Genomic DNA, 13,492 nt, shown 5'->3' on the forward strand with positions numbered 1-13,492 from the left:
GTGGAGAAATGTTTACATTTCTCCTCGTTTTTTTCCTCTTTCAATGCATGCTGCATTCTACAGCACGCATGGAAAGAGGAAATCACCTCAATTGATTGTTTCTGTGCAGCAAGGTGTCCCTTCCAGCACAAAACAATGTCCCCACGACGCAGGCATCCTTGCACCATGGTGCAAGGATGTCTGCACCAGCACATGGCAGCAGATTGTGTGCCAGTTTGGGGAAAGCACAGGGATGCGACATAGTGTTGTAAATATGTCGCATCCCTGTGCTTTGAAAGTGACTCAGTGTGGCGCTGTCAAATGGCTTGCGGCACGCATTGAGTTACTTTCATTGTAAATATGGCCCTAGGTTCCTTGGAACCCAGCATTTCACATTCAGAAATGGACTCACAGTGTGATGTACCTCGCACCAAAGAGGACCAAGATGGTTTACCTTCATCAGAAAGGTCAGTCAAGCTGACCTTTCTGAAAAGACAAGTGACCAAATCTGACTGATTCTGAACCTCTGAGAGACGGTAAGAATCCATGAAAGGTTATGGAATAGATGGCATACTGAGACGAGCATGGCCTGTCACTAATAAATGCCTAATGTGAGTAGCATGTGTTTCTGCACACCCAGGGGAAGCATCTTACATTCTTTGAGTTTTGGTTGCTTACAAAGAGGTTGATTTGGAGACAATACCATAAGGAAATTCCAGGAACTCTATAAGTTGTCGAGCTCCTATTTGTGAGAAACCACCCTCCCACACCGGTAATATCGACTTGAAAAACAGAGGTAGAATACAAGTGTGGCCCTGTCTCCTGATGCAGTATGTGATGGTCTTGCGGCCTGTGGGGATTATCTTAACTTTTTCATTGGGAGCTCGCGGGAGCGAAAGTTGGGCCAAGAAAAAGTATTTTACCTTCATGTAAGTGATATGGGACACCATATCCTCTTACATTAAAGGGCCACTGATGAAGAACTGATTGCAAAGTGCCTCTTAAACTCCAGAGTCAATGGTGACCAAGATCTTTGGGGAAATTTTAAGTGGGGTCGACAGGAGGATTTGACCTTTAAGCTCAATACTGCACAGGACAGGGTGAATTGCAAGTATGGCGTCTGCGATCAGAAGGGAGGATCTGGAGTTTGGAACAGACATTGCCTTCACGACAATGGACATTAGTGGCAGAAACCTTTGAAATCACTACTCTGTCACAATGCTGTGTTTCTTGTCGAGGTGTAAGCATCAGAGAGGAGTGCGACAAGGATTGACTTCTGGTCCAGGCGCTGCTGGGGCTGCAGCACGAAATCTCGCTGAGTCGCTCCATGCAGAAGTTAGCTACACCTGCCTGGACCCAAGACTTTACTCAAAGAAGAATTAAATGGAATGTGCCAGGTTGGGACCACAGATCAGGTACCACTTGCATAATTAGTTTTCCTCCGCATGGGGTCCTGTGTCTTCAGTCAGGATTCTGTTTTCTTGCCCCATAACAACTGCTCAATAATTGCACTGAAATATCGCCATAGAGAGGCCTTGAATGAGCGGGAAATCGTCCACAAATAGAGTCCATGATTGTTTGTGGTCACTGCTTTGAACCAGCGGCCCCGAAGGATTACGGTTTGGATGCACTGAATGAGCTATATAAGATGCAGTGAAAATAAAACAGAACAACATGAAATGGATAAAATTAGTACAGGGCGAGAAAGTAAAAAAAAGTATAAATATTGCGGAAAACTTAAGCATGACTCCTGGACCAGTACACACAGTGTTGAATATAGCTTCATGTGTGGGTTGTGTGGCCAAACACACTCGTAAGAATTAAGAGGTGTGCAAAATCAACATTACACTTTCAACATTTTAGGAATGCGATTAATACTGTAAGTTCAGGAAGCTGTGGAGGATCCCACCTTTCCACCTTTGTAAATGTCTACCTAGGGGTGAAAATTCCTGCAAAAAAGTGTTTGCAAACTTTTTGTTTTTGCTCAATATTCTTTCATGAGAAAATGACCCCTCTAAAAGTAACATTTTGCAGGGCGTGTTCGCTGTAACACCTACTAATGTAGAACCTTCCCCTCATTTTTCACAAAATGTTGCAATCTGAATACGTTTCATCAAGTTAGTGAATTTCTGAAAATGGCTCCTAGAAGTTTGCAAAGGAAAACCTTTCAAAAGTTGCACTCCCTTTAGGATAGGCAAGCATGGTACTGACCAAAAACAGCTTCTTTGAAGAATTTGTGAGGCAGTTTTTGGCGCCAAAAGTAGATGTTGACAGTTGCCATCAGCTGATAGATGGGGAGAACCAGACAAAGCATTATAGTGAATTTATCATAACTGAAGAATTTAAAATGCATAACATAGTGTTTGGCCACCTCCAAAGGGGTTCCTTAGGGCAACAGACAGACAATGCATGGTCATTGTTACCCAAATCGTTACCAAAAGGTTCACACAATTACATGATGTCAGTTAAATTTGTTCTTGTTAAACAAAATTCCCCTCTCACTCTCAGCTGCTAAAACAGTATATATCTCCTTCAGCGCCTATTCGAAGAGAATGTTGTTAGTCACATTATCGTGGTCGAAAAGTCAATGTACACATATATCACGACTATGAAAGTGGCTTAGTAATATCGTCAATATACATGTAGATTTATTTGTATTAATTATTTCATGATAATATTTTGGAGTTGATAATGTTGTCACAAAATATGTGTAGGTTGATATTCCGACTGTGGTAATGTGGTACAACACCTCAAGAGAGTGTATCAAATCGTCTTCCGGTGTCAGTTATTCTTCTGGAGATGGCGAGCATGATGTGGTACATCCCTTGCAGACTGTGGAAATGATCCGTCACTGAAAGGAATAGGTTTTGTGGATGCGATGTTGGCACTGGCAATGCAAAACCTGAAGAAAACAGCACATTTCTCCACCCCCTTTCCCATTTCCCCCCACCACCCTCAAATTGAAAGAAGAGGCTCAGGCAGCAAGCTTAAGAAGTTCAGAATCAGTTGTATTCCCTTTTTCCGGTGGTAAATATACACAAGAGAAGACGCTCCATTATCAGACTCTTAACACTTTACAAGAACATTGAATTACAGGAAGATACAGGCGAGAACCGGGAATCACCGGGCCACCCAAATTCAAGGAATGGACCAAGGGATTGGAGGAGTAAAAGAAAAATGGTTGGCCAAAGGCATACCAAGGTCAGAGGAATGGGGTTTGCACCAAAATAATTCTACAGAAATACAATAGAGACCGGTCACCAGCAATTGTTCTGTGTTTCCCTTTACAGAGACCAGCTCCTCTTTGGCAAAAAGAAAACTGATGAGGCAGGGGGAGGAAGGGGAAGGCAGATCTGATGGAAAACAGAATGAGGGGCTCTTATGGGAATGTGGTAAAATACATCAAATGGATAGGTGGTCACCAGGCACGATGGGCACTGGAAAGGCTACTTCCTAATTGGCAGATTTGATGCCTAAATGGGGGCACACTAACACAGGTTAGACGTTCTGTGCTTCCGTCATCCTGCCCAGACCATCAGTAGTCAGCGACACTGTATGGGTCATCAGTTTGGCCCATGTTGATACATCTTGTGCCTGAGTGGGACCTTGGTGGTGAAGGGTCTCCCTCTACTACGAGGTCTCTGCTGCTTTCAGTTTTAAGCACTTAGTACAGGCAAAACCACTTGGTAGAGCAGCTATGAAATGAGAAGAGCCCAAAGAAGCACACCACGGGGTACTTTTTATGATGGCTGCTGAATCTAGTAGGGACACCCACCACAAACTTTCCGCTAGTCAGACAATATCTCTGAAGGTAGAGATGGTGGGTGGGGAGGTTTACATTTTTCTTTTTAGTCTTTTGAGGATGGGGAAAAAAGGCAGTGAAACAATGGGAAAGGGAGGCACATGAAAGAAACAAGATTGGCACCTGAGAAAGTGCTTTAGACTTTACCTTCTTTTATGTCCTTCTCAAAGTACCTTTTGAGACAAACTTAGAAAGGCAGAATTTGTCCCTTCCAAATGTGTCAACAGGGTTTAGGATGGGGAGAATGGGTTCTTCCATCAAGATTCCACAGGGTGCACACTTACACACATACACACACACATACACGCATAAACATACTCGCACGCACGCCATTCCACACACACGCTAGAGACACAGGGCCCAATTAGGTAAAGATTTTCTGCCATAGGCACAAACATAAGAGAGAAACCCCTTAAGCACAACAAGGCTGGGCCGGGTGCTTAGCCTTAAGCTGTGTTGATCCAAAAAAAAGTTCTTATCAGTCCACAGAACCTTTTTTCACGTATTAATGGTCCATATATACTTTATATAATATATATATATATATATTTATATATATATATGATTTTTGTTCGTCCTTTCACTGTTGTGCTTTCTTCTCCTCAGCATTTTTCTGGGTAGAGCTCAATAGGTTGAGGGAAAATCAGTCACAGGGCTATGGCTCCCAGATTCCTGCTGAGGAGGGGACACATCAGCTCTTCTCGAGAGTTGGAGGGCAGAGATGGGGGTGCAGCGTTCACGGTGAACCCAATGAAAGCAACAGAAAATAAAAATAAAATATATATATATGTATATATATATAGTTCACATGCTCCAAAAAACACCAGAAAAGAAGATCAGACTTAGCACCTTGGTGGAGGAGGGGAGCATGAGGTCGAGGAACCGTAGAAATGATTAAAAACGATAAAACCCTGTCCAGATCTCCCCTCCCTAAAGCCTTCACGCATACACAGATTGGTCACATTTTCAGGAGGGTCCGGGTGGTTACTGGCTGCTGAACTTGTCTTTGTGTCCCCGCCCAAACCCACCCCTCCCCAAGACCAAACTCCCTGCTTTTCCATTTGCTTCTCTTGATTCTCTTTCTTTTCTTGGCTCCCTGAAGATGAGGAGGCAAAGAGGTGCGAGGAAGCCAATCCAGAAGTAGATTGCAGACCACGCCTCCCCCACTCTACATCTCAAAGCACGCTTGACCCCCCTCCTCGCAGTTGGTACTGAATGCAGCAGTTGGACAATTTCTCTTTAAAGAAAGCATCCGAAGACAACTTCCCCACACTGTTTACAGTTCCCAGTGTTGGGACAGTTTTTGTATACATTTCCTCCTCCTCTGTTTGTTTTATTTCTCCTCCTCATGGTATCTTGTTTCTTTTTCTCTTTTTGCGTTGCTTTTTAAGTCTAGGTCCATTTCCCGCAAAAAATAGAAATCAAATGAAAGTCTTGCTAGTGGTAAGGTTTGATTTTTTTGTTCTCTCTCCCTTTGACTGTTGTTAAATGTCCCAGCTCGGAAGCAGAAACCAGAAGAAATACTTGTAAGAGGGTGGACATGACTGGAGAAGGGGGCTGTCAGCTGGAGAGAGAGGGGGCAGGTGATGGCAAAACTGTCTCGTTTGGTTGGTGACCTCCTCCTGGTCTAGATTTTGCCAGGGGACCTCAGACATAGTACTCCTTGTCTTTGTTCTTTTTGCTCTTACCGCTGGTCTTGGTGGTTGCCACAGCTGGTTTCTCCTTTACCACAGCCCCATTACTTTGTGCTGAGTTGCTGATGTAGTTGCGGCTCTGGTCCACCTGGTAGGAGCCCTCATCCCGGTTGCGATACTTGTACATGGCGTAGAGGAGGATGAGGATGCAGAGGGCTGCTGCCGCTACGATGCCCACCACCATCCCTGTGGTGCTGCTCGACTCGCGGATGACTTCCACTGCTCCCGGGGGACCTCTCTCCCCAGAGCCTGTCGGGTTTGCTGTAGGGAAATTATGGAAATTGGGGGAAGAGGTTATACCAGCGTTCTTATGCCGGCTGTTTGGCCTGTCAAGTTCCAGGGAGGTGGGAACAGGTGGGTGCTGGTCTGGATGGGGCTTCATGGGGTCTGGGTGATTCAATTTGCCAGCAGGGATGTTACGGATCAGGTCAGGGGATGCCGTGGAGGTCAGGAGGTTGGGGGGCAAAGAGGTAGACTGTCTCATCCTAAGATTGGGCTGGGACTTTTTAGAGGCTCCGTCCTGGCGAGATAACAAAGTCCGATCTGTGACCAAAGGAAAGGAAGTATAGAAGTCCTCGTCATCTGTCGGGGGTAAGCTGGAGTCAAAGACCTCGCCTGAGGAATAGCCAGACACCTCAATGCCATCCTCACAGTCACTGTCCTCCTGGTCAGCTAAGCAGGGAGGTCTGGGATGGGAAGGGGGTGACAGGGTGTCCTGGGTGGTCTGTACCACTGTTAGAAAGGGACGGTAAGTTGGAGGTGGGGGGATGAACGGTGACCGGGTGGCAATTGGTGGAGTGTCTAGGGAATCTTCTGTGATTATGGGCAAAATGAGTTCCCCTCCTAGAAAAAGAGAAATAGAGAACAAAGAAAAGAGAGGTTACTATAAAGCCGGAAGTCCTCACACTGGACAAAACCGCATAGAGACACTTCCAAGGTAAATCTAAGGCTGTCTCTTATTCTTAAATTACTCTTAAAATGACTTTAGCTAATAAAGAAATTGAGTATTTTCTCTCTCTCTACATTCACATTTAAAATGTATAAACTGCTCTGTCTGGATTTAAAAAATGCAATTTAACAGAAAGATTATGTGTTTTTTATTTATCAAAGCAAAATTTAGAAGTACATCAGCATGTTAAAGTAACCTAGAAATAGCTCTTTAATTTCTCTCTTACTCTTTTCCTTTTTTCTGTCTGGTTGTAAAATAAGATAGGATACCACGGAATTCAGTCAACTTACATCAACAAATTGCCGTGCCATATTTTAGCATGAAGAAAAAAAAAATTACAAAACAAAGCTGTGTAAGATGCTCTGGCAGAAAGACAAGATTTTTTTTTAATCTGCACACTTTAATTTTTTTCTGTGGTGACCATAGTTATCAATGTTATTAATAAATATTTTTAAATTGCTATTCTGAGGTGGGAATGACAAGGATTGGACACAAAACAGAACTAAAAAGGAAAGGAGGAAAGCAAACTTTGGTCCATTGCATTGATTTTTATGTATTTTTAAGTGTGTCCTGAGCACGCACTTAAACTGAGTAGGGGACCTGTATGGTCTTCTCAAGTGCCAAAACGAGATCTTTGTTGTACAGTAAATAATATGGCTGGGTAGCCCTCATTCCTCCCCACTGCGCCCTCCACATAGATATTCCCACTGACTGCGCTACCATTTACAGGACCCGCTGCTCCTCTGGGGTTAGATTAGAAGTGAAGGGCCCTCAACAGCACAGAGTTAGAGAACTGGGAGACACTGTCCTTACAGTAGGGTTACAACAGAGGAAAGGGTCACCTGTATTTAGAATCGAATTGAGCTCAGAGGTCATAGGCCCACTTAGAAGAGGTGGTGTGCGTGTGTGGGGGGGCCTCTGTGGTAATGCAGCAGTGAGGGGCCATTGCTCCAATGAGGACGGCATAGAGGGGATAGGTCTTAGCTCCTTTGTTGTTATAGCATATGTGAGACTGTGTTGTAACCCTGGGGTTTGACTAGATGGGGTATACGTTTCTTGGGGCTAGGTGTCACATTGTTGTCATTGTAGAGTTCTCTCCTCATATATGTATGTTCGCATTTGTGTACTAGCATGCTTGTGTCTTTTTGGGTGCTTGGGTTCGTGGTGTGCTTGTTTTTTGTGTTTTCATGCTTTCATGTGTGCGTATATTATGTGCAAATCAAATGAGAGAGACTGTGTAAAGTGACACTAACATTTGTGCCAGATGAGGCAATGGCAAACGGGCAGGTGTGGCAAGTTGGCCAGTGGCACACTATAATATTTGCCAGCTTTGATTTTGATAGACTGATAGTTGTGCCAGTTTAGAAAGGCGCAAACTGAGATTAGTGAACAGCTGGGCAGTGTCTCACTTTGGTTTGCACTGGACTAGTAAATAGTGCAAAAAGGCTTGTATCAAATTAAGATCTGCAACAGGTTAGGCCGTGAAAATGTTTGTCAGGAGAGTTAGCGAGGCAATCATATATTTTATGGTCTAGAGCAGTGGGTCTTAACCTGTGGTCGGGGACTCCTGGGGTCCGGGAAGTCTACTCAGGGGGTCACAGAATACTGCTAAAACTGAATAATATTAACAGAATTAAAAAGTTTTTCAAAATAAATGTGCAAATTGTAAAACTGAAAATTTTACAGCGTTCTATAGATTTTTAGGAATTTGAAATTAGAGGCCATAAATTAAGTTAGTATCTTCAGACTGATTTGTGGGAGCAGTGTAAGTGCATCAAACAAAATGTAGTATGGACCATGAGCAGCTTCAATTGAATTAAAAAAGCTCCAGCCTTTTCACAGAGATTAAAATGTTGCTTTTTTTAAATATTTGTTGGTGAATTATGTAAAATATTTGATCACTTGCGTATTTGTTTGATGAATGCTTCTTTCTGTATGTTCTGTGTAATGTTTTGTGGTTCATATCATTGAAAATGCTTAGGCAGGGGTCCCAGGGTTCCTTTAATGAGTAAATGGAGGGCCACCGAAATCAAAAGCTTAAGAACCACTGGTCTAGAAAGTAGCCACTAACATCTACACCTGGTTGCAAAGTGGCACATTAAAATTGGAGCCAGGTTAGGCAATGGTGCAAAGCTGATATGTGGCAATCGAAAGTTTGTGCCCGGTTGGGAAGTGGCACATTAGGAATTCTGTGCCACATTGGGATATGACAGACTAGGTTTGAGGTAAGTTACTGTAGGAAACCAGGGTGTTGGTATGTCTGGGATCCAAGCTTTCCTTGTTGTGACCCAAAATGACGCTGGTACGTGCCTCACAAATGGCTACACCCAAGAGCCATTGTAAAAAGTGAGTTTTAGGTAGAGGGTGGAGGTTTGTACCCCTTAGTTCTGAAATATTTGAAAGGTAAGATCCTTATTCTTTAGTTTCTTGCTTTTATTTTTCTTTGTTACACCTTGTAACATTGGGAAAAGAAACGGAAAAGACAGCCGACACGTGTTTCACCTGGTGGCCAATTGGCCGAGGGCTTTTTCAAGGCAAGAGTAGTAGAGAAAATCTGTGAAAGCTGCAACAAGCGATCTGTTTAGACGTGCAACGAGGTCTCTGTGGTCCTGAGAAATTAAGTACTTCATTTCTCAGGACCGCAGAGGCGCTCGTTGCAGCTTTCACGGACTTGCTCTACTGCTCTTGCCCTGAAAAAGCCCTCGGCCAATTGGCCACCGGGTGAAACACGTGTCGGCTGTCTTTTCCGTTCCTTTTCCCAATGTTACAAGGTGTAACAAAGAAAAATAAAAGCAAGAAACTAAACAATAAGGATCTTACCTTTCAATTATTTCAGAACTAAGGGGCACAAACCTCCACCCTCTACCTAGGTTTGAGGTAATGTTGACCACTGGGTATGATGCAGTAGCACAATAAGATTCATGTCTGATTAGGCAGTGGTACATTAAGGTGATGTGAGTTTGGCTAGCGCCACATCAAGGTTTATGTAAGTCTAGATTGAATCCTTTTACAGTTAGGCCTTGTTTGGGCTGGTGCCCTGTGATACTTTGAATCAGGAGGAGGAAAGTCTATGTTCCATTTTGATTCATTGTGAAGAGTGGATGCATATATTAAAGGGAATTCAGTTTGATAATTAGAGGTACATTTAGAGGTCGGTAAGAACACTGACTAACACGAGAATTCATAGACTTTTCGGATACTATATATTCCTGTGAATTCCTTAGATTGTCAAATATCTCAGCACCAGAAGCCAATGGGCTAAAGGGGAATCTGTCACCAATCCTGGCCAACAAACGTTTCTGTGGTGAAACTGACGGTATTTTTCACTTATGAGCAAAGAAAGTAGTGGATAAGCAGTATACTGCTCAACCAGCCACTTAACTACCTTTTGTTGCAGTTACTATTTCTTGAATGTTGAAATTGGCCTTCTAAGAAAGTTGTATGGAGTTTTGTCTTTGTAACTCAACTGGAAAGACAAACGTAAGATCTCTTTGTAAACACTTCCAATGCTCCTGGAAAGCACGGCCCTCAGGGCCAACAAAGAAAGGAGACAGGACAACAGAGCTAACATGGTAGCATTGAGCTCCAGAATGATATGGTGGAGGTGACTTTCCTTCTTTCTCAAATTTGCACACTTTGGCCGACTGTTTTGAGCAGCCTACGTGAGCACTTTAGGGCATACTTGTGACTGGAGGGAGCAAAAGCAGGATTGCTATCTCTATTCTATGGCTTGGGGGAAGGCACATGTGGGTATCCAGAACCACCTCTGCAAACTGTTACCAATGGAGTTCCACCAGAGCATAGATTGTATGTAGTTGAGTGGACACCAGAGCTCATGAATACCAAGTTTGCATAAGATGTTCAAGAATTTTGTCTGCGGTACCTACTCTAATTATACTGATAGGTGAAAACACATACATTGCGTCTGTTGGAGCATTTCTGCATGACCGACGCATTGTAAAGAGAAGCTGAACAACTAGCAGTCAGTTGGATAAGTTTTGAATTTTAAACATTCAGTGCAGACCATGAACTACAAGCATCAGCAATGTTTGCCGTGTGTAAACATGGAAGACCTATATAGGATAAAGTTTGATGGACCTGTCACTTCTTCTTCAAGAGTGTAATATAGAATTCAGAAGCCTTCAAATAGGGATACTTGTTTAGGGGGAGGAGGGCTAGAGTTCCATAGCTAACTTTCATTTTGGAACACTGTTGCCAGTATGTTGGGAGCAGAGGCTCCTTCTGCTCCAACATCTCTAGGACAGTGGGTGGAAGATGCATGTTAGGATGAATCGAAGGAAGAAACCAATCAAGCGATATAGCAGGATCCACTATTTATATCACTCTTGTTACAAGACTCCGGGTCACCAGGGATAGTGCTCGATCCCTCCCTCAGGACAAAAACTGTGGAATAGCCACTTGTATAAGAGGATACGTGTAAAGGGAAATCACTGTGCTGCACTAGTGATGAGGGTGGAGCATCTCGAGGTCTCCTATAACATGTCAGCTTCTGAAGCATTAAGAAAATTGAGATTTCAAATGCTATCTTTGCATACATGGCTGAAAAATGTGAAGTGAAGTTCCACAAAAATGAAAAATCTACTTTAAGAAGAGAGTTTAACACAAAGACGCCTGGCTGTAGCTCTATTTGTTATTTATTTTTTTCAAGACTGATTAGTTTTGCAGCTAAGCAGCTTTTCTCATTCAAAAGACACATGTAGTAATATCACTAGAACATATCTGGGACATCTACGAGGTCTTTGCCATGTGCTAACATGTAGAGTAACATGGGCCCCATTAAATGAACTCAAGTCAACAATACACTGCTTTGTTTTAATAGATTTTTTTTTACCAGCCTCTAAAGCATTCAGGGACACACGGTTGACAACTGAGGCACAAGGGCTTTCGCCACTAGTGTCTTTTGGAGGTTAAGAAGCACGCATCCTTATGTACTACGCAAAACTAACTTGCTACCCTCTTCTTACTGATTATAATTACCATGGCTGTGTTTTACCAAAAGTGAGTTAAGACTCCAAACATCTGGGATATGATGTTTGTTACGCTGGTTGATGCAGTCCAGCCCATATGTTGTCTTCTAAGGGTTCCTCTGAACTGAAGGCACCTTACATTTCGGCTCACAGCGATCATATATGCACAACAGAGTAGAATGGAAACTGTTTGGCACAGTAGACATTGCCTGGTTGGGTAAAGGCTACTTGGATGAAGAAACCTGCTAGATTTGTATAGTTCTAGAAAAGTATGTGCATATCAACCCATATAGGAGAACCAAACCGAGTCTTCTTCAGTATGAGCATCATATGACCTTGAACAAAAAGGTTTCGAAAGACCTCTGACATTCTTCCTCTTCAACATATATGAGCGAATAAAGACAATTAGAATGACTCAGGTTCCTCAAAGAAGATTTGGTCATCCTTAGAGGCTGCATACAAATTGGAAAAATTGTCCTTGCAGATGATGTAGAAGTTTCCAACGCAGGACCTGGAAAGGCATGTACAACACTACAGGCTCAAACTCCCGGAATAGTGAAGCAAATGTTCACATGTTGGCACTAGAAAATCATTCCTATCAGAGGAGGGCCACCCAGACCACTTCATAGTAAGAATCAAAGAAGCTGAGATGAAACTATCAAGCTGTAGCAAGCCCTGATTTTCTATACGCCTCTAGCTCTTGAGGAAGGCCAGATGGAGATGGCAATGCTTCCGACAAGCATGGATGCAGCTTTAAGAGTAGACACCAGCTCTGCATCAGGAGAGGTGATCAGCCCAACCAGAGTTTGAGGAATTGTGCATAACGTCGATTTCTGACACTGCATCACCCCAGTTTTTGAACAGTACATTGTCTTGAATAAGGAAGCCTTGTGGCTCTTGGGGTAAAATCTGTGTTGATTCTTGTGCTTTCTCGTTTAGAAAGCCAGGAGACCTAATGGGGACCAAGCTTCATACAAAGGGCAGTAATTGTTGCTTCAAATGCCCCATTGTAACACTGTGTATGGTGTATTTTTAAGAGTACCAGTTACACTCTCTTTACTGGGGTAGTGGACCAAGGCGAAATGCACTAATGGAAACTCTTGTTCCCTCGCCGATGACCAGAGAGCACATATATTGACACTATCTGTAAAATTCGGAGTTGCAGGTGTTCCAGAGACACCGCATGCAGTGGTAATGCACATTGGTGGCAGATATACTCCCTTTGCATCAACTGAATCTTGATTTCATGGGACAAATTAAGTTGGGAGTGGGACCATGTGGCTTTTCTGCAAGACAAGAGCATAGAAGATGATTATTGGTGACAATGCAAGGTTGGTCTCTTCTGGTGGGGTTCGTAATGCCACTAGAACCCGCATAGTGTCTCTGGTGACTCTGAAAAGAGAATTTAATTTTTGGGAGCTCTGCCTAGAAAATATTTCACAAGAAAAGGCATCTGGGAAGTAGTGTATCAGGGTAGTTCCTCCTGAGACTAATGCAAGGAAGAGGGATACATTTAGAGACTACAATTATTGGGTGGGCAGTGAATTTATTTTGGAATATCTGCTTTCATGGAAAAGCTTAAGCCTACCTCATTTTGGTGGAGAAAGACAAAAGATGATCATGAATTCAGAAAGGGTAAGCAATGTCTATAGACCCAGGTGGCTTTTTAACTATATAGCCCCATGCTCCTAAGTGTACTAACTCTATGACCTAGTGGTTTGACACTTGAGAAAGACTTGAATGACTAGATGGCACAAAGAACTAAGCATTTATATTTTACTGCATTTGGGTCAGAACAAAGCATTTACTTTTCTTTTTTGTTTAATGAAAAGACAAATTTCGGTACAATGAAAAGGACAAAAATTTGCTTTAAAACACACATATCTACTTTCCAATTTGAGGTCACCTGGCAAAGAATTCTGCCTTCGATACTAATTTTAAAAAACTCAAAATATATAATAACATAATAATGGGCATATTAAACAAATGCAGTGGTCCCAGTAATGCTGGGAATAAGGGTGCTGCGCTTCTGTTGAGGGTTTGTTTTCAGGGTAGTGCTAGGAATACCTGACTCTAGGCA

At 42.9% G+C, this 13,492-nt stretch overlaps 1 protein-coding gene across 2 annotated transcripts in view; it reads right to left on the reverse strand.

Annotated features, from left to right (window-relative positions):
• Window positions 1-2,966: 2,966 nt before the first annotated feature.
• The window catches only part of NRXN2 (neurexin 2), a 2,164,206-nt gene continuing 2,153,680 nt past the window's right edge, over window positions 2,967-13,492 (reverse strand). For both annotated transcript variants that reach the window (XM_085625468.1, XM_085625469.1), the window contains exon 23: window positions 2,967-6,318. In XM_085625468.1, coding sequence (XP_085481594.1) covers window positions 5,429-6,318 — 890 coding nt within the window. In that variant the 3' untranslated portion in view covers window positions 2,967-5,428. The remainder of the gene's footprint in view (window positions 6,319-13,492) is intronic.

The sequence above is a fragment of the Triturus cristatus genome, chromosome 9 (assembly GCF_964204655.1).
Source record: "Triturus cristatus chromosome 9, aTriCri1.1, whole genome shotgun sequence".
NCBI lineage: Eukaryota > Metazoa > Chordata > Amphibia > Caudata > Salamandridae > Triturus > Triturus cristatus.